The sequence below is a fragment of the Ictidomys tridecemlineatus genome, chromosome 14, assembly GCF_052094955.1.
Source record: "Ictidomys tridecemlineatus isolate mIctTri1 chromosome 14, mIctTri1.hap1, whole genome shotgun sequence".
Lineage (NCBI taxonomy): Eukaryota > Metazoa > Chordata > Mammalia > Rodentia > Sciuridae > Ictidomys > Ictidomys tridecemlineatus.
In genome coordinates, this window is record NC_135490.1 from 6,787,047 (window position 1) to 6,806,614 (window position 19,568).

Genomic DNA, 19,568 nt, shown 5'->3' on the forward strand with positions numbered 1-19,568 from the left:
CTGTTCCCCCTGGTGCCCACTGCTGTTCCCCCTGGTGCCCACCTGTTGCTCCACCTGGTGCCCACCTGCTGTTCCCCCTGGTGCCCACCTGCTGCTCCCCTTGGTGCCCACCTGCTGTTCCACCTGGTGCCCACTGCTATTCCCTCTGGTGCTCACCTGCTGCTCCTCCTGGTACCCACCTGCTGCTCCACCTGGTGCCCACTGCTGTTCCACCTGGTGCCCACCTGCTGTTCCCCCTGGTGCCCACCTGCTGCTCCACCTGGTGCCTACCTGCTGCTCCTCCTGGTGCTCACCTGCTGCTCCACCTGGTGCCCACTGCTGTTCCCCCTGGTGCTCACCTGCTGCTCCCCCTGGTGCCCACCTGCTGCTCCCCCTGGTGTCCACCTGCTGTTTCACCTGGTGCCCACTGCTGTTCCCCTTGGTGCCCACCTGCTGTTCCACCTGGTGCCCACTGCTGTTCCCCCTGGTGCCCACCTGCTGCTCCACCTGGTGCCCACCTGCTGCTCCTCCTGGTGCTCACCTGCTGCTCCACCTGGTGCCCACCTGCTGTTCCACCTGGTGCCCACTGCTGCTCTACCTGGTGCCCACTGCTGTTCCACCTGGTGCCCACTGCTGTTCCCCCTGGTACCCACCTGCTGCTCCTCCTGGTGCTCACCTGCTGCTCCACCTGGTGCCCACTGCTGTTCCACCTGATCTGTCTGGACCAGGAGCTTCAGTGCCTTGTGATGGACAAGGCCACTCCTGGAGGCTGACTTCCGCCATATTGTCCTGCCCACTCGTGGACTGGTGGAGAGCTCCTGGCCTGGAGTCCACTCCTGCCTCTGGCTCCTCCACTCCCCAGGGGGCTCAGATGCCACACTGCCTTGGACCGTGAGCTCCACCCAGGGCCCCATTGTGACCCTGGCAGCCAGGCTGGGCTGAGCTGGCCGCAGAGAGGGAGCCCTCCCTTGGTCCCCGCTGCCTCCACCAGGTCCTCCCACCTCTGATGAAGGCCGGGGCCCATGACAGGATGGAGGAGAGGAGGAGCAGGGCTGCTGCTGTCCGCCGCCCTGCTGCTGCCCTGGGCCCACAGCTCCCTGGCACGTAGGTGTCCGAGGTCCCTCCCTCTGTGTCCTGCCCGTCCTCGGTCCACAGTGGGCAGGAGAATCACTGGGAACTAGCTCCAAAGGCTGTTCCCAGGGATGCGATTGGGAGTCCTGGGAGGGATCTGAGCCCTACTCTCCCCCCGTAGCCCCGTCCTCCACTCCCAGGGGACTCAGAAGCCACACTGCTTGGACCATGAGCTCCACTCAGGGCCCCGTTGAGAAACGCTACCCGTGAGCACACCCCACACCTGCCCTTGGCCTCCGGGCCGGGCTTCGGGTGCGTGAGGGTCCGCCTGGCTTAGCCCCGCTGTGCGGGCTGGGGAGCAGCGAGCTCACTGGGCTCTCTCCCAAGCTCAGCGCATGATTCCTGACACTTTCTCCCTCTTTCTCCTTTCTCTTAGTAACGTGTGGCAGAAAAATGAGTGCCAATGAGTCAAACATAGCTACAATCATAGGTGGGAAACCTGTAGGCATTGCAGACTTTCCTTGGCAGGTGGGTATTCTTAACCAAGGCCATCATGTCTGTGGAGGAACCATTCTCAATGAGTGGTGGATTCTTACTGCCTCCCACTGCTTCATTAAAATCAATCACCATCCTCCGTAAGTATTGCCTACAGAGACTTTTTTTTAAACCAGCATGATAGAATATTTTCCCCAGGTGCCCTGGGACCTCAACCAGGTTTGTCAGCCACAGAACAAAGTGTCAGGAGGTCAAACATAGGCCTGCATGGCTGGGTGTCCCCAGGCAGGTGCTAGGTGAGCTGCTCTCCTCCCCGCGTGTTACATAAACTGAAGAACAAATGTTCCTCAGACTCTATCTTGCTGACCTTCCGGCCTGACCTCCAGGAAGTGCTTCACTGAGTAATCATTCCCACTCGGAGAGGAGAGGTTATGGGCTGACATGACCACAGGGTCACAGAGTCCTGCAGGCATTAGACCCGAGGCACAGTTCCATCCCTGGCAGCTGATCAGAAGCTTCTTGTTTGTGCCAAGTTCAAGAATCATGATTTTCAAGCAGCTTCACAGGTGCTTGCGCTCTAGCCTGTCCTGGGCTTCTTGCAAGCCAAGGCCAAGCCCTCGGTGACCTGAGCAGCGATCGGTTGATGACATGTACTAGTGAGTTTGCTCAAGGCCAAGAGCTGGGCAGCAGAGCACAGGCCTAGAGCCCGGATCTGCTCCTGCTGCCTGCTCGGCCTTCTTTCTTGGCTTGGTGGCACCTGCACGGCCCCGATGCCTCCATTCCCACTCCTTACACCACAGCCACAGACTGGCGGGATTATTTTATATAAAATTTGGTCTTTTGCCCTCCATCACTTACTGCTTTTCCTCCTTCTTTTCTTGAAAGCACCGAGTGGACAATTGTACACGGCGCAGATGACTTAAGTAGCAAGAACGTGACGATGATGACAGTGGATAAGATCATCACTCACCCTTATTTCGATTCCTGGATCATGGATAATGACATAGCTTTGCTCTTGCTCACATCCCCACTGAACTTCAGTGTCGAAAGTGTACCCATTTGCCTTTCGGATGTCACGGACCTAAAGGCATGGAGCAGCTGCTTGGTGGCTGGATGGGGCACTACCAACGCCAGTGAGTTACTCAGAGCCAGCTGCTGGTGTCTGGGATGGGAACTCCAGAGGCCCTGCTGGCCCTGGACATTCTCTCTGGTAGATCTGGGACCTTCAGATTTCCTTGAAGGCCCATGGTGAGCCCTTTCTGGGCTCCTGTAGCAAGCTGAATGCCTCATGGTGGAACCTGAGTCCTTCAGAGGAGCTCAGGGACAACCCAAGTCCAAGGTGGGACTTAGAGGAATGCTGAGGGACTTACGGAGGGGCCAAGGGGTAGCCTCCACACCACTGCCAGTCACAACAATTTTGTAGCCATGATGGATTGGCTCTGCTGTCCTGTGACAAAGGACTCTTTGAACACCATAGGACCCGGTCAGACGCAGGGCATTGGCCGGATATAAAACGCCCTTCAGCATTGGCCCCACGTGGGCCTCTCCCCAGTCAACTTGCAAAACGGCCCCTTTCATCCTCGCTCTCGGTAAATGGTAGATACGCCCATAATCCACAGCATGGAATCCACACATGGCAGGCAGCACCACTCTTTCAAGTAGGCACACAAATGGCTGGACCTATATTCTAGTGTGATCCTAAAGCTCAGAGCTTGTTGGGACATGCCCTTATCATGAGCTTCAAAAAATGGCCACCTTCTCAGGATAGAATTTCCCAACCTTCCTCCAGTGCACCCATGGCCCTGTGGTGGGCCGTGTTGTAGGCAGTGGGGATGCAGCAGCATGCAGAACAGAAAGCACCCCCGTCTGGGAGGGAAGAAAGCCCAGGTGTGGGTTCACCTCCTGCCTAGGGAACACTGTGAGGGCCCGGCATGGCTCAAGCCTGTCCACGTGTCCTGGGCCCTGGCATGGGCTTGCCATCCTGGACTCCGGTTTGTTCCCGTGGGAGCCTGGCACCTTCTGCAGGCTGGCTGAGAGCGAGCAGGGATCCAGTCCCGGAGAGCTCCAGATCCTTGTGTGGGAGGGCTCAAGAACCTTCTAAGCACCCTCCCTCCCCCTCCCCCTCCACAGTCCCAATCTTGACTGTTCTTTGGGCTATAGGGAAGTTCCCTTGTCACTGAAGAGAAAAGACACCACTTGGGTGGTGCTTGCCTCCAGCTGACGGAACCCCTTCCGGCTCAGGCCTTTCTCCATGTGCTTCTCCTCTGGGTCAGGTTCTGTCAAGTTTTTACCTTCAGTGCTGCACCAAGTCCACCTCGACCTGCTCACATGGGACAGGTGCTTCTATGTCTTCCCTGTACTCACCAGGAACATGATGTGTGCTAACGGTTCTCACGGAGACGCCTGCCAGGTAATGGGCTGTGCCTGCTGGAGACAGGGTGAGTGGCTCCCTTTCCCTCCTCCCCGGGAGAGGCCACTGTTGTTTCCCAGGGCTGCCCTGACAGATCGTCACAAGCTGAGTGGCTTGAAACCACAGAAATGATCCTCTCCTAGTTCTGGAGCCAGAGGCCTGGAACCCAGACACCAGCTGGACTCTGCCGCTCCCCAGGCAACGGGGACCATCCCTCCTGGTCTCTTCCAGCTCCTGGGCTCCTGGCCATCCTTGGGGTTCCTTTGGCTTGTAGATGCCCCACTCAAACTTCTGCCTGTCTTCATGTGGACTTCTCTCCATGTGCCTGACACCTCTGTTCTTCACAGGACACTGGTCATTGCACTGGGGCCCACTCTGATTCAGCATGACCTTGTCTTAATTTAACTAATGACATCTGCAACAACCCTATATCCAAAGTAGGTAGATTCGGAGACTCTGGGTGGATGTGAGTTGGGGGAGGATCCTTTCCACCCAGCACAGAGGCTCCATAAGATCTTTTTAAGAACAAGTAAAGTGAGGTAACCAAAGTGAGGCAGGAGCAGGGCCCAGGCTCTGAAGTCAGACAACATGGCTTCCGTCCTGGCTCCTCTTCTTACCACCCGTGTGACCGGGGCAGTGACCTCCCCAGTTTCTGTGCCTCTTCTGATCTGCTTACCTCTAAAATGGGAATACCAAGAAAGCCTGCCTTTGGGGATCCTTGTGAGGATTTGCACAAAGGCACTGGGCAAGGAGAGCAAATTATACCTGTGGTTTTTCTCACTTCTTTCCTTACACTGGCTCGTCCCCACTAGAACATACACTGCCTCTGGAAACGTGAAGGAGTTTCCCGAGATGGGCACATTTTAGATGAGGAAACCAAGGATGGAAGAAATGCCACGTTCTGTTGAGGACAGCCCAGTAGCATAAATCACAGACCCCGAATTCTAACAAAAGCACACTGACGTTGGGGTTAGAAGTCTCTTTCACAGGGGACCCAGCCTGGCCGTGCCCAGACTTGCCTGGTCCCACAGCCACGTGGAGAATGGGAGCTCCCCTGAGCAAATGCTCGTCCCCTGCAGGAGAGATTCCGTCCTCAGCACACCCTCCCAGCCTTAGCGCACTCAAGGAAGGCTCCAGATTCACTCAGCTCAGTACTCACCTTGGGCTTGGAACCAAAGTTTGTTTGGCTGCACACATGTAAAATCCTAAGGGCCCCACTGATCCGCCTGACTTCTTTCATATAGAAGTCATGGATGACAGAAGCAATTCTAATTTTTCATTTAAAAAAAAAGAAAGATCGTGTGACTTCCCAATGACTTCAAGGCATTTGGCAAAGAACAGTTTGTTCAAAGTGAGTCAGTAAGGACAAGAGGTTGTGATCACAATCTGGTTTTAAAAATTGAAAAATACCCAGATCTTGTTGGTTGGTTTTTGGTTTCACTGTGGATTTAGATTCAAATTTTTTACACATCCTTGAGGGATTCTTTTAAAAAATCAACTTTCTCAGCATCATGGACGTTTTCAAAATGAAGCTTTGTAAACTCTGAAACCATATCTACAACCTGATCCTATTTCTATGAAACAATAGTGATATATGTACACATGCAAGGATCTGGAAAGGTATTAACAAGGAGCCACCTCTACTGGGTGGAACTACTGACTTCACTTATTTGAAAATATGGTGGAAAAAAGCTCTAGTTCCCCGGGTGGGCAGGCAGTGAAGAGCAAGCTGACCTCCCCCCCATCCCTTCCCAAACACTGCCACATGGGGGTGGGTTCTTGAGACATTCTCTTCACACGTAATCATGTGTGTGTGTTCATAAAATTCCTTCTTTATATAATCATGGGTATTTTTTCCAATTTTTTCTTGATGATTGTGCATGACTCTTTACTAGAATTTTTTTTTTAATGGTCTGAAAGGTGTGGAAGAAGGGAAATTACCATATTCTTCCGTTTTCATGACCATTATGTCTGCTCTGCTTACTTGTGCTAACTTGAAAATCTTTTCTACGATGCTCTAAAATTTGTAAGTTGTTTAAAATTTAATGCTTTGAGCCATAACATGACACTTTGACATAATATGGATCTTTTTTCATTTGTTATGTGTCAGTTTGTATATCTAATGTGTTCAACCCATGGCCTATTAAAAGGCAAAATGGATTCTTGGTTTTTTTTCTTTTTCTGTTTGTGAAAGAGGAAAATGGGCCAGCAGAAAATGGATTTGAGGTGAAAAGGCAGGGAGAGAGTTGGGGAATTCTTTACAAAATGAAAGTGCTAAAGGCAACATGGAGTGGAGATCCACTTCTTGGCACATCAGAGCTAAGGCTTGAGTCTGTGACGAGGGTGGGATCCCTTTTGACCACGCGGCCGTTCATTCATCACGAGGCTGCTGGCAAACCCTGTGCACCTCTCCCACAGTCCGCATCTGGAGAGCAGAAGCAGCCTCCACAGTTTCCATCAAAAGAGCCCCAAGTCCAGGGTTTTTGACCTATGCGAGCTGCCTGCTCGTCGGTAGGTTGTAGGAGTGACTTGCTACTGTCCCCTCCACTCCCAAACAACTTTTCTCTCCTAGGGTGACAGTGGGGGCCCTCTGATTTGCCACAAAAAGAACAACACAACCAAATGGTACCAGCTGGGCATCGTCAGCTGGGGTGTGAACTGCGGCAAAAAGGACATCCCTGGGGTGTACACAAAGGTGTCCAATTACCTTCTGTGGATCAAGAGGATGACAAAGAAGGCAGGGAGACCTTATGTGTACCAGCCAGACTCTGGGTACAGCTTGCTTCTCTCCCCCTGGGTCCTCGTGCTCCTGTGCTTTGTGATGCTCCTGTTATCCTGATGATTAAACACTGTCTTGTCACCAAACCCCAATGTCCTTCTCAGTGTGTGAAATAAGGCTCAGGGTGGGCACAGATGGGAGAGGAGATGCTCAGCTGACTCGCTCTGCCTGAGCTCATCACATGCCTGCCCAGGGAGGACCCGAGACATAGCCCAGCAGCCCAGAGCTCACCTGGACCTTGGGAGGAGGCTGAGTCCCACCGAGGGCTGGGCTGGAGCCCCTGTCTGCAGGGAGCAGCAAGCCAGGGCCCTGGGGGCCCAAAGCCCCATCTTTCCTCTCCACCGGAAGCATCCTTCCTGCTGCCTTCATCTTGCATCTGCACAGACAGCCCGGGGTAGACAGCTCATCAGGCGCCCTCACTCCTCTCCCCCTTCATTTCCAGCTTTGCCTGAGATGGACCAATTTGGTTCCTGTCAGTTTCCTTGGACTTATTCACAGCTTTTGCTTCCACAGCTGTCACTGATCCTGAACCCCAGAAGAGGCTGCTTTGACTCTCAGAGATCAGGAGCAACATGCTGAAGTCCAGGACAGAAAGTCACTGAGGCACAAGTGTCCTGGGGACGGGGTGGAAAGACACACATGGTCAGGGGTGGTGCCAGCCAAGGGCCCTTGGCTGGCAAGCCTTGGGAACTTGACCTGAAGTCACAGAGGCCATGGGAGGCCAGAACTGAGCACAAGAGGGCTGCCCCGGCTCTCAGCTGACAGAGCCGGTTCAGGGCCCAGGGGACACTTGGTACCACCTGGACGAGGGGTGCGCTGTCCTTCCTTGGGACAGTCATCCACAAGCTTGATTCTTCCCACCAGGCCCGACATGATAGGTGGCATTCTTCTCTGCGGCAACCCAACATATTTATGAGGAGAAGGGAAAGAGCTCTGTTTTAAAGCAATGTGAGGGTGGTTACGTGACTTTGCCTTCAGTGGAATTCCTTGAGCTGTGGACAGCAAAGAAGAAAGAAAAAAGGAAAAGGGAAACCCTCCTTGCTCGTGCACACACACTCTGAGGACAGAAAGCCAGGCTGGAGGGAAGCCCAAGCCGCCATCACAGGCCCACCCAGGAAGCCCAGGACCAGACGGCTCCCAGCTGAGTCTACAGACCTTCCCAGGAGAGCCAGCTCTAGTCCTCCTCAAGTCATTCCACAAATAGAAAAGGAGGTGCCCTTCCAAACTCATTCTATGCAGTTATTATCACCCTGATACCAAAACCAGACAAAGACACATCAAGGAAAGAAAATTTCAGACCAATATCCCCGATGAACACAGATGCAAAATGTCTTAACAAAATCCTGGCAAACCACACACAGAAACATATTTAAAGGACAGTGCACCACGATTAAGTGGGGTTCATCCCAGGGATGCAAGGTTGGTTTAACACATGGAAACCAATAACCGTAATTCATCACATCAATGGACATACAGACAACAATCTCATGATTATCTCAATAGACAGAGAAAAAGCATGTGCCAAAATACATCATCCATTCGTGTTCAAAACACTAGAAAAACTAGGGGTAGTAGTTACAAACCTCAACATTGTAAAAGCTGTACACATTAAGTCCAAGGCCAGCATCATTCTAAATGGAGAAAAACTGAAAACATTCCTGCTAAAAACTGAAAAAGACAGAGATGTCCTCTTTCACCACTTCTATTCAACAGAGTCCTGGAAACTCTAGCCAGAGCAGTTAGACAGAATGAAGAAATTAAAGGGATACAAACAGGAAAAGAAGAACTCAAACTATCCCTATTTGCTGATGGCATGATCCTATATTTAGAAGACCCAGAAAAACTCTACCAGGAACCTTCTGGAACTCTTAAATGAATTCAGCAAAGTAGCAGGATATAAAATCAACATCCATAAAGCAATCACATTCTTATACAACAGTGATGAATCAACTGTAAGAGAAAATAGGAAAACTACCCAATTCACAACAGCCTCAAAGAAAATAAAATATTTGGGAATCAATTTAACAAAAGAGGTAAAAGACCCCTACAATGAAAACTATAGAAAACTAAAGGAAGAAATTGAAGAAGCCTTAAAAGATGGAAAGGTCTCTCCTGCTCTTGGATAGGCAAAATTAATATTGTCAAAATGGCCATTCAAGCGAAAGCACAATACAGGTTTAATGCAATTCCCATCAAGGTTCCAATGACATTCTTCACAGAAATAGAAAAAGCAATCATGAAATCCATTTGGAAAAATAAGAGGCCCAGAATAGCTAAAGAAATCCTCAGCAAGAAAAGTGAAGCAGGAGGCACGACAATACCAGATCTTAGATTATACGACAGAGGTATAGTAACCAAAATGGCATGGTATTGGCACCAAACAGACATGAAGACCAGTGGCACAGAATAGAGGACACAGAGACAAACCCACACAAATACAGTTATCTCATAGTAGACAAAGGTGCCAAAAACATACATTGGAGAAAAGAGAGCCTCTTCAACAAATGGTGCTGGGAAAACTGGAACTACTTATGCAGCAAAATGATACTAAACCTCTATTTCTCATCCTGCACAAAACTCAAAGTGGATCAAGAACCTAGAAGTTAGACTGAAGACCTGCACCTAATAGAGGAAAAAGTAGGCCCAAATCTCCATCATGTCGGATTAGGCCCCAACTTCCTTAACAAGACTCCTAAAGCGCAAGAAATAAAATCAAGAATCAACAAATGAGATGGATTCAGACTAAAATCTTCTCCTCAACAAAACAAACAAACAAACAAAAAACAATTAATGAAGTGAAGAAAGACCCTATATTTTGGGAGGAAATTTTTGCCACATGCACGTCAGATAGAGCACTCATCTTCGGGACATATAAACCCTCAAAAAACTTAACACCCAAAAAACAGGTGACCCAATCAATAAGTGGGCCAGGAGCTGAACAGACACTTGTTTGTCTTTAGATTATTGGGTCCCAGGAGTCGGTACCTACGGAGTGTGTGAATCCCTTATCAGAAGTGTGCAAACGTTTCCTCCTTGGCTGTGTCTTGCTGGTTCATTTTCTTACTGGGGTCACGTAATGAGCATAAAAATTTGATTTTTATTAAGTCCATTTAATCAATTTCTTCTTTCCTGGCTGGTATGGGCTGAATCCTGTTTAGGAAGTTTTTGCCTGTTTCAGTATTGAGGAGACAGTGAGCTGTTTACTTCTAGCAGCTTTTCACTGTAGCTCTAATATTTAGGCCTGTGACCCATCCTGAAATAGTTTCGGTGCATGGTGGGATATGGCTTGAAATTCATCTCTTCCGCACACACAGCAGCTGAGTTGGGAAGGCCTGGCTTTCCAGCTGACTGCTCATCTTGGTCTGGACAGGCTGACCACATGAGCACGGCTCCATGGTGGAGATGCCTTTCCTTTGGCTGCCCTGGGTCCTCTGGGATTGCACGTCTACTCTGACTTTGGTGTGGTGTCTGACCAGGATGGCTTCGTTTCCACTTGAAAGAAGGAGACAGGAAGCTGCGGCAGGGAGTGATTTACTTGCCCACTGTGGCAGCTTGGGACGCAGAGGCCGGTGAAGGCTTTTCATAACCCATGGCTGCGGCAACTGAGTCCCACAGGAGAACAAGGACACAGGACAGGGGTAGGCCGACTGCGTAGAAGAGGGCGTCCGCCCAGAAAGAGCAAGCTCAGCGTTTGGGTTGTTGGTTTAAGTCCTGGTGAAAGAGCCAGAGAGCTCCCATGTCTGCCACACCCAGCAGTCCCCCCCTCGGGTAGCTGTGGAGACAATCTGGCAGAACTCGGTACCCAATTCCAATCCAATCGATGGCATAAGTACCACATAAATCAACTTTAAATCCACAGCCTTTCCAGGTCTCTCGTGTGAAGGGCAGAATTTCCCAACTTTGTGACGGTGGAAAGCAGCACGCGTCTCCTGGTCCTGGACTGGAGGTGCGCAGAGCGGTGCCCTCCTGAGCTGCTGGGCACCAGCAGGCCACAGTCCCCGTCAGCCATGAGCTCTGACCACGACGGGGAACTCACTAGCCTGGTCCTCCGGTCTCCGGTCACCTCCTCTCAACTCTGCTGATTCCCCCTCTTTCCCCCACAGCTAACTGAGGAAGGCTGTTCTCCCCCGGGATGATCTCACCATAGTCACTGTGACAAACGCCACGTCTGCCCTTGTGCATGTCCCCGACCTCTCCCCTGAGCTCCAGAACACAGATCCAACTGCCCTAAGGTCGTCTCCTCCAGGATGTGGAAGAGGCATCTCGGAATAAACTAGGATTCAGCCCCTCACCCCCCACAGCCCTCGGCAGTGCTGCCAACGGCTTGACCCAGCCTCCAGCTGCCCCGTGGGGACTCTCCTGGTGCTCGCTCGGGCCACTCGTTCCTCTCACCCTGCGTCTGATCTGTCAGCTCAGCTCATCAGCACTGATCTCAAGCCAGAGCCAGAATCCATTACATCCCCCCTTGCACTGCTACCCAATTGCCCTCCTCTCTTACCTCTGCCCAGTCCCTGCACCCGTTACCATGGTCCAGCCCCTACCCTACAGTCCTCGGGCACCTTCTAGCAATCCTGTTTTTTCTTCTTTATACTATTTATCAGGTATCTCCACTATTTATTGTTAACCTGTATGTTACTTTGGCACCCAACTCATGGGGGGTGTTTAAGGGAAGATTGATATTCTCTCCTGCTCCTCTCAAGCTACAGCATCTCTGTGTGCTCCTGGGCATCCAGTAAACACTGGGCAGTTGAGAGGTAAGGTAAACGGCAGCTCAGGAAAGAGGTAGAGGAGGTGTACTTTCAGTGCTAGCTGGTTTATTTACATCGTGACCTTGTTATATTTTTAGCTTATTATGACTTTGACCTAGAATATTAATGCCCCAATAAAACCTGCTGAGGTCATTAAAGTTCAAGATCTGAACCCAGAAGACCAGAAGCATCCATCAGTTTGTTTTTTAGTTGCGGTGGACACAATACCTTTATTTTATTTATTTATTTTTTATGTGGTGCTGAGGATCAAACCCAGTGCCTCACACATGCTGGGAGAGCTCTCAGTAGCTGAGCCACAGCCACAGCCCCCATCAGTGTGTTTATGAGATGAAAACAGTAAGTTTTAGGAAGTCTGTAGGAACACCCAGGACCCTCCGAAGTTCATTGCAAGGCTTCTTGGCATTTCTGGACGGCTGGGTTTATCCCAGTTTCTAAGGCCTCATTACTTCACTGACAATTCACTTTGGAAAATTTTTGATACAAAAGAAAGACACACAGACACACACACACACACACACACACACACACACATACACACACACAAATACACACACCAAGGTCAGACCCAGCAAAACTCCTCCCCATGGTGACTTGAAATTTTACATGTGGCTACAGGAATTTTTTATAAACTGTTGTTCCAGACACCACCAAAAATCTTCACCAAATCCAAGGGTCATGAAAATACTATATTTTCCTCCAAAATATCTATTAGCTTCTTACTTTTCACAGTAAATTTGAAATCAGCACGGAACTGACTTCTGAGCCCAGCGGGGAGGTAAAGGCCAGGGCCTTTTGAACACGGATGGCCTTGCCTGGCATCGGGAGTCTGCCCTCACTGCTTATCAGGGGTCCCTTTTCAAATAGGTTGAACTTCTGATTTTCTCTCATTAGCATCTCATGTGCACAGACATACTGACATTCTGACTTCTGGTGTGTGTATGGGAAACTGTGTCATGAGCTTACGGAACTCACTAATTCAACCATTTGTACTTAGATTCTTTCAGATTTTCCAGTTATAGAATCATGTTATTCCTTGAAAGTGACAGTTTAGCTCTTCTTTTCCAGTCTTTATGCTCTGGGTTTCTTTTCTTGCCTGATTGCGCTGGCCAGGCCTCCAGTGCAGTGCTGGACAGAAAAACAGAAAGATACACAGAATTTGCCTTTCCCTCATCTTTTGAGAAAAGTTTGCAAAATCTGACCATTGAGTGTGATGTTTCCTGTGGGAGATTTGGAACAGGAGTGCTTTTTTTTTCATTTATGGAGATCATTATGATTCTCTCTTTTCCTATAAATGCTGTGAAAACATTATCGATATAACTACTAATTTCTTATTTTTAAACCATCTGTGACGGATGGCTAATTTTAAGTGTCAGCTTGTCTAGACCACAGGATACCCTGATTAAACATTTGTGGGTGTGTCTGGGAGGATGTTTCTGGGTAGGATTAGCATTGGAATCAGCAGACTACCTAACCTAGGTTTCTCTGCCCAGTGTGGGAGGGCATGCTCCACCATCTATGCCAGGCCCTGAATAGAATACGAAGGGGAGGAAATGAGGGTTCAGCCCCTTCCTGCCTGCCTGCTGGAGCTGTGGTGATCCTCTCCTGCCCTGGGCTGGGAATGTACCACTGGTTCCCTGTTCTCAGGCCTCTGGACTGGCATGGAATTCCAAATCTGCAGGTTGCAAATGGAAGATTATGGTACTTCTCAGCCTCCAGAATCATGTGAGCCAATTACTCAAAAATCTCTTTTCATACATCTCTCTCTATAGGTGATCATGAGGCCGATGGACCTGTCCTTGTTCGTTCTTATAATATCCTTATCATAGTTTGTAATCAAGGCTCTGCTGGCTTCACACAAAGACTGGAGAAGTGCCTCCACCTTTCCTGGAAGAGCTTGCACAGTTTACTACCTGAGGTCTTTGGAAGAATTCACCCCTGGGTCTAGGGATTGTTCTGAGGGAAAGGTCTCAATTCATACTTGTATTTTTGTTTTGTTTTGTTTTAATGGTGCTGGGGATTGAACCCAGGGCCTTGTCCATGCAAGGCAAGCACTCTTATCAATTGAGCTGTATTCCAGCCTTATACTCAATTTTTTTTTAATCACAAAAGGACAATTAGGGTTTCTATTTTTTCTTCTTTTGGATTTGGTAAGTTGTATTTTTTGAGGCATTTTGTGCATTCTTCCAACTCATTAAGTTAATTGTGAAATATATAGTCATAAATTCTCTTATGTTTTGATGTCTGTAAGATTTATAGCTCTCTAATCTTTGTATTCCTGTTATTATTTCTTTTTCTTTCTTTTGATCATAAATATTGTAATTGATATTTCATAAAGTAAATAATAATTTTTTTCTTAAAAATCCATTTGATCCCTGTCACTCCTGACCTCATTTTGCATTTTAAAGATAACTGGTTCCTATAATTATTTCCTTTTTTCTACTTTTCTTATATTTGCCTTTTTTCTTTTTGCTATGAAAACTTATTCCAAAATGTGGACCTCCATCCTACAAGTTTTGATGTGTGTTAATAAAAATTTATTATCAAGCTTCTATCTTTATCTTCGACCTTTGAGTTATGTAGAACTGCACTGTTTAATTTCTAGACAGGAGGGTTGTTTTTCTAGTTATCATTTTATTATTAATTTCTACCTTAATACTATTACAGCCAGATAAATTACTCTGAATGATGTCAATCACTTATATACAAATGCTTTCTTAATGGCCCAGGCAATGGTTGATTTTGATAAGTGTTCCATGTCTTTGTTGGGTGTCAAATACAGTGTTTATTAACTGTGTTGTTCAGATATACATATCTATTGACCCTTTAAATGTTATTTTTCTATCAGTTATTGAGAAATGTGGATTACTGCCTCTTTCTTATGATTGTGGAATTGTCTATCCTTTGATTTTTAATGTTTTTGTTTTATATATTTGGAAGCTATGTTATTTAGAGCATACAGATTTAGTACTATGATATCAACCTGTCACATAGCCCCTTTATTTTCATGAAATGAACTTCTTTCTTTCTAATAATGCTCCTTGACTTGAAGGATTCTTAGTCTAATATTAGTATAGACGATAACCCAGCTTTTTCAGTGAGTGTTTATGTGGTGTGTGTGTTTTAATCCCTTACTGTCAGCCTCTTGAGTGTTCCTGTACATCATGTACTGCATGACAATGCTCTGGTCAGGGATGGACCACACACACAGGTCCATAAGACCATAGCGGAGCTGGGAGATCCCTGTCACTCCTGACCTCATGACCATCACAGCACCACAGTGCAATGCTTTACTCATGTGGCTGTGGTGAGGCTGATATAGACAACCCACTGTACTGCCGGCCAGATAAAAGCACAGCACAGTCACACACAGAACAGAATGCTTCATGTGCCAGGCAAGTCCTCTACCTCTGAGCTACACAGGCACACATGTGCATGCCCACACACCCAACAGCCTGGGTACATAGCAGACTACACCATCTAGTTTTGTGTAAGTACACACCATGATGTTCACAGATGCATTTCTCAGAACATATCTATCCCTGAAATTATTAAGCAGTACATGCCTTCATTTTAATTGTGACTCTGGTCATAATCTTTTTTATCCAGTCTGTCAATCCTATACTAATTGTATCATCAGCGTATCAGTAATGATGATGTAATGTGGTCTCTATGTAAGTTTACTATTGATTTTTCTTTTTCCTATTCCCCCCACTCCTCCCATGCTGGGGATTGAACCCAGGGTCTTGTGCATGCTTGGCAAGTCCTCTACCACTGAGCTATATTCTCAGCCACAAGTACTGATTTTCTACCTGTCCCACATATGTTTTGTTTTTTTCTTTCTGTTCTTTCTTTCTTTTAGAATGCTAGAATAATGTTTATTTACCCATATTTTCCATCTCTTAAATTATATTTTATTTTTCAGTGACTAAAACAAGCATCATTGATGTGTTTAAGTCTAATGACAGGCATCACCTTACCACGTGCTCAACCCTGGCGGAAGTTAGAATCTCAATTCTATTTACCAACCCCTGCCCTTTGTGTTTATGCTTATGCATTTTAGTTCTATTATCTTTAAATCCCACAAGACATTATAGTTCCTGCTCTGTACAACAAATACTCATCTGTATTTACCCCCACACCTACTCTATTCTCTCTCTCTCTCCAGTCTCCAGGTTATCTTTCCATCCAAGATCATCTTTCTTCTGCCAGAATTCTCTCCGTTACTCTCTTAATGTGGGCCTATGGCAACAAATCCCCTCCGTTTTCATTTACTTCTTAACATGGTTATTTCAACATCATTTTGAAGGATATCTTGCTGGGCTAGATTTCTGGGTTGTCTCATTTTTTCTTTCATCGTTTTCAAGGTGTCATTACATTATCTTCTAGCTTTCATCATGTCTGCTAGGAAGTCGGCTGTCATCTTTATTGCTGTCCCTTGAAGGTAATGTGCTCCCCCCCCCCCCGCCTTTTCTGGCTGCTCTTAAGAATTGTTCTGTCTTTGGTTTTCATCAGTTTTATTATGACATGCCTAGTTGGAGTTTTCTTTGTGTCTCTATTGCTTGAGGTTTTGAGATTTTTTAATATAGGAATTGATGTTCCTAAGTTTTAAAAAATGCTCATTCAATAGTTTTTGAATGTTGATTTTGTCTTGTTCTCTTTCTGAAATTGTAATTATATATGAAACACATTAGGAATATGTCCCACGTACTCCTGTACTCATCATGTTTCCTCTTAGTTTCCTAGAAATTGATCTGTCTCCCAGTTAAAATGATTCTGTCTGCTGCATCTATTCTGTTGTTGAGACTACCCATTTGGTGGATGCAGTTGGAGAAGATAATGCTAAGTGAAGTCAGCCAATCCCCAAAAAACAAATGGCGAATGTTTTCTCTGATATAAGGTGACTGACTCATAGTGGGGCAGAGAGAGGGAGCATGGGAGGAATTGACAAACTCAACTCTAGATAGGGCAGAGGTGGAAAGGGAAGGGAGAAGGCAGAGGGTTAGCAATGATGAAGGAATGTGATGGACATCATTATCCAAAGTACATATATGAAGCCATGAATTGGTGTGAACATACTTTATATACAGAGATATGAAAAATTGTATTCTATATGTGTAATAAGAATTGTGATGCATTCCGTTGTCACGTATTTAAAAAATAAAAGCAACTAAAAAAAAGAGAGACTATCCATTTGGATAATTCAAGGTATTATATTTTCTCAGTTTTACAAAGTCCATTGAACTTTGTCATTTAAAATTCTTTATTTAAGTTGTGAATCTTCATTCATTCTATCTTCTTTGCCTCGATTTTATGTGACATATTATGTTATTCAAAGCCTTGTGTGATTCTGTCTTCACGAATTAAAGTGTACTTTGAAATTAACAAAGTGTCACCAGTTTTCTTTTGGTTATTGTTCACATCATTTCTTTCCTATTATTTTTACTTTCAACCTTTCTGTGGTCTTATTTTTTAAATATATAAATAATATATGTTTGGCTTTCTTTTTAAATCCATACTGGCAATGTTAATGTCTAGACTGTGGGGGTATCTTTTCTTGTTTCATTGTATGGTTAGCAATTTTTAACATTTTAACTTGAATCAAATTTAAGTAAGTATTTTGCATTGCTTATTTAGAAAAAGAAAAATAACAAAGGATCTACATGCTATTGTCTTCTTCCACTGAGGATCCCTCTGTCCTCTGTGGGGCAGATAAATTGAAGAACTGGTTATCTCAATGCAATCAGACATTTGGCTAGGTTTTTAAATAACTGTTTTTTCAGTCTATGTCTCTCTAATACTTAATTTTGGGGCATAGCCCTTTTGGACTTCCCTGACAGGGAATGGTGCAGGAGGTGTGGGAATCCCAGCCTAGACCTTCCACCTACCACTCTGGGCAGCTTCAGCCTGGTACCTGTCTGGAGAAGGAGGGGACTGGTGGTTTTGAGGCAGGTCCCTCTCATGGATGGTCTTCATTCTGTAGGCATGGAAACAGATATTTTCCTCTGATTTTCAGAAGATATCAGCCTAGCTTTCCAGGATCTACATTTGGAGCCTCTCAAATTCCTAGGGTCTCCTCCAGACCCACACAACTGGTTTCTCTCTGCCCCTGTGGTTAGTGTTCACGCATCTGGACCATGTCTGATTTTCAGCTTGGGGATCAGCAAATTGGATGTCCCCCAGGAGAGAGGAAGAACAACAACAAACCCTGTTGGTAATGTCAGTTACCTAATTGTGCCGATTCTTTGAAATGTCGATTCATCGAGTCCTCATTGTTACCCCAGATGTCCTGTGCTGTCATTTTAGAGCATCTATCCAGCTTTTCACTTGCACAGTGGAACACTGGTCTGCCAACATGGCATCTATGCAGAGGTGAAACCAAGCAATTATCTTTAAACACGGATTGAAAAGGCAAAGCCTCTGACTCCTAAGTCCATGGGACCTCTCAGAATTTTTGCTTCAATATTCCTGATGGTAATCTTTTGTGTAACATAATTTCCCCTCTCAAACACTGGTCACCCGCATGCCATATCTATTCTTTTGAAGGGCATCTCAAGGAAAAATTTGGACCTAGATTCTTTTTTTTTTTTTTTAGTTATAGATGGACACCATATCTTTATTTTATTTTTTTATGTGGCTGCTAAGGATCGAACCCAGTACCTCATGCTTACAAGGCAAGCACTCTACCGCTGAGCTACAACCCCAGCCCTGGACCTAGATTCTTAACAGAGGACATCAAGAAAAGAGCTAGACTCTCAGTAGTGCATGCTTTAAATGAAGCAGCAAAAGGAAGACTACAGTGTGCACTGGAGTAGGAATGGTCAGTGGGAGTGTGACCCTGGACTCTGCCCTTTACTGCGTTACGTTGGGCAATCCACTGATTTCTTTGGTCTCTGCTCCATGGAGTTTGAAACATGGCTGATTTGATTCTCCACCCAGTGCGGCACTGCTGCCACACTACACCAGGGGCGGCCTGGCTGTGGGAAACAGGCCCCAGGGCAGGCAGGGCGCTGTCGAGAAGGCAGCGTGGTTACCTGGCTGCTGTGGCAAGCGGGTGAGAGTTCTCTGAAATCATTTATCAGTGAGGTGAAAGGAGAAGCTAGGGACCCTGGAGAAGCCAAGGGTTGAGGACAGTCAAGGATGCCTTCCTGTCTCCCAGCTACCAGCACTGAGGTCCTGGAGTGGCAGGAAACTCCCTGTGGTTCTGGGCACAGGGACCACCCTGGGATGCCACGGAAAGCAGGCTGGGGGACTGGAGGGGGAGTGAGGACACAGGAAGACACCGCCGGAGGGACTGTGTCGAGGCACCACCACTCTCTGACCCAGTTCAGACAGCCAGCCCAGTGGCATCTGCTGCAAGAGAAGGAAATGGGACACATAAACGCAAATGGGGGAGGAGAGAGAGCTATTTGGGACGGCAGACAGATAAGGAGATGGAGAGTCCTCCCTGGGGGCTGTCGCCCGTTTCTTTTTCCACTTTTGTGTTTGAGCTATGCCCTAGTTCTTTCCTGTCACAAGCCAGCCAGGGTCTGTGAGCACAAGAAGACAAAGACGCCATCCAATTCCATCAATTCCATCTGGGACGGGGCCTAAGGGCGGGCCCTGGGCCTGTGCCGCGTGGTTCTGCGCAGCGTGAAGAAGGAGCCTCCCAAGGACGTCCCAAGGACGTCCGCCTGTCTCAGCCCGCAGTGCTCCAGGCGCCCTCTGGGCTGGGGTTCAGAGACTGATGGCCCTGAAACCAGGGAACAAGGACAGTTATCCTCATCAAGGCCCAGACAGATGGGGCCAAACCAGCCAGTCCCCTAAAAAGGAGAGAAAGAGATTGAGGAGCAGGTCAGTCTACGTCTGGTGAAATCTGCTCTATAAATTAGCCCATTTCGGGGCTTAGCATGTGCCTGGTCACCCTGGGCTGAGGACTTCCCAGCTGCTGTCACTGATAGCCACACGGGATGTCCCATGACCATCACCCACACGTAGCGCCACACGACAGAAGGGGTTTAGATACCCAGCACCTCCCCAGCTCTCAGGATCACGCGGCTGAAATCTGAGTCCTCACCTGTGGTCTCCT

General features: G+C 47.4%; 1 protein-coding gene across 1 annotated transcript; it reads left to right on the forward strand.

The window, feature by feature from the left end:
* The first annotated feature begins 1,001 nt into the window (after window positions 1-1,001).
* LOC101960720 (serine protease 52) lies at window positions 1,002-16,904 on the forward strand. The gene is made up of 5 exons (XM_040292135.2): window positions 1,002-1,083; window positions 1,487-1,685; window positions 2,431-2,678; window positions 3,819-3,955; window positions 6,528-16,904. The coding sequence occupies exons 1-5, from the start codon at window positions 1,002-1,004 to the stop codon at window positions 6,792-6,794; spliced, it is 933 nt and encodes a 310-aa protein (XP_040148069.2). The 3' UTR covers window positions 6,795-16,904.
* The last annotated feature ends 2,664 nt before the right edge of the window (window positions 16,905-19,568 follow it).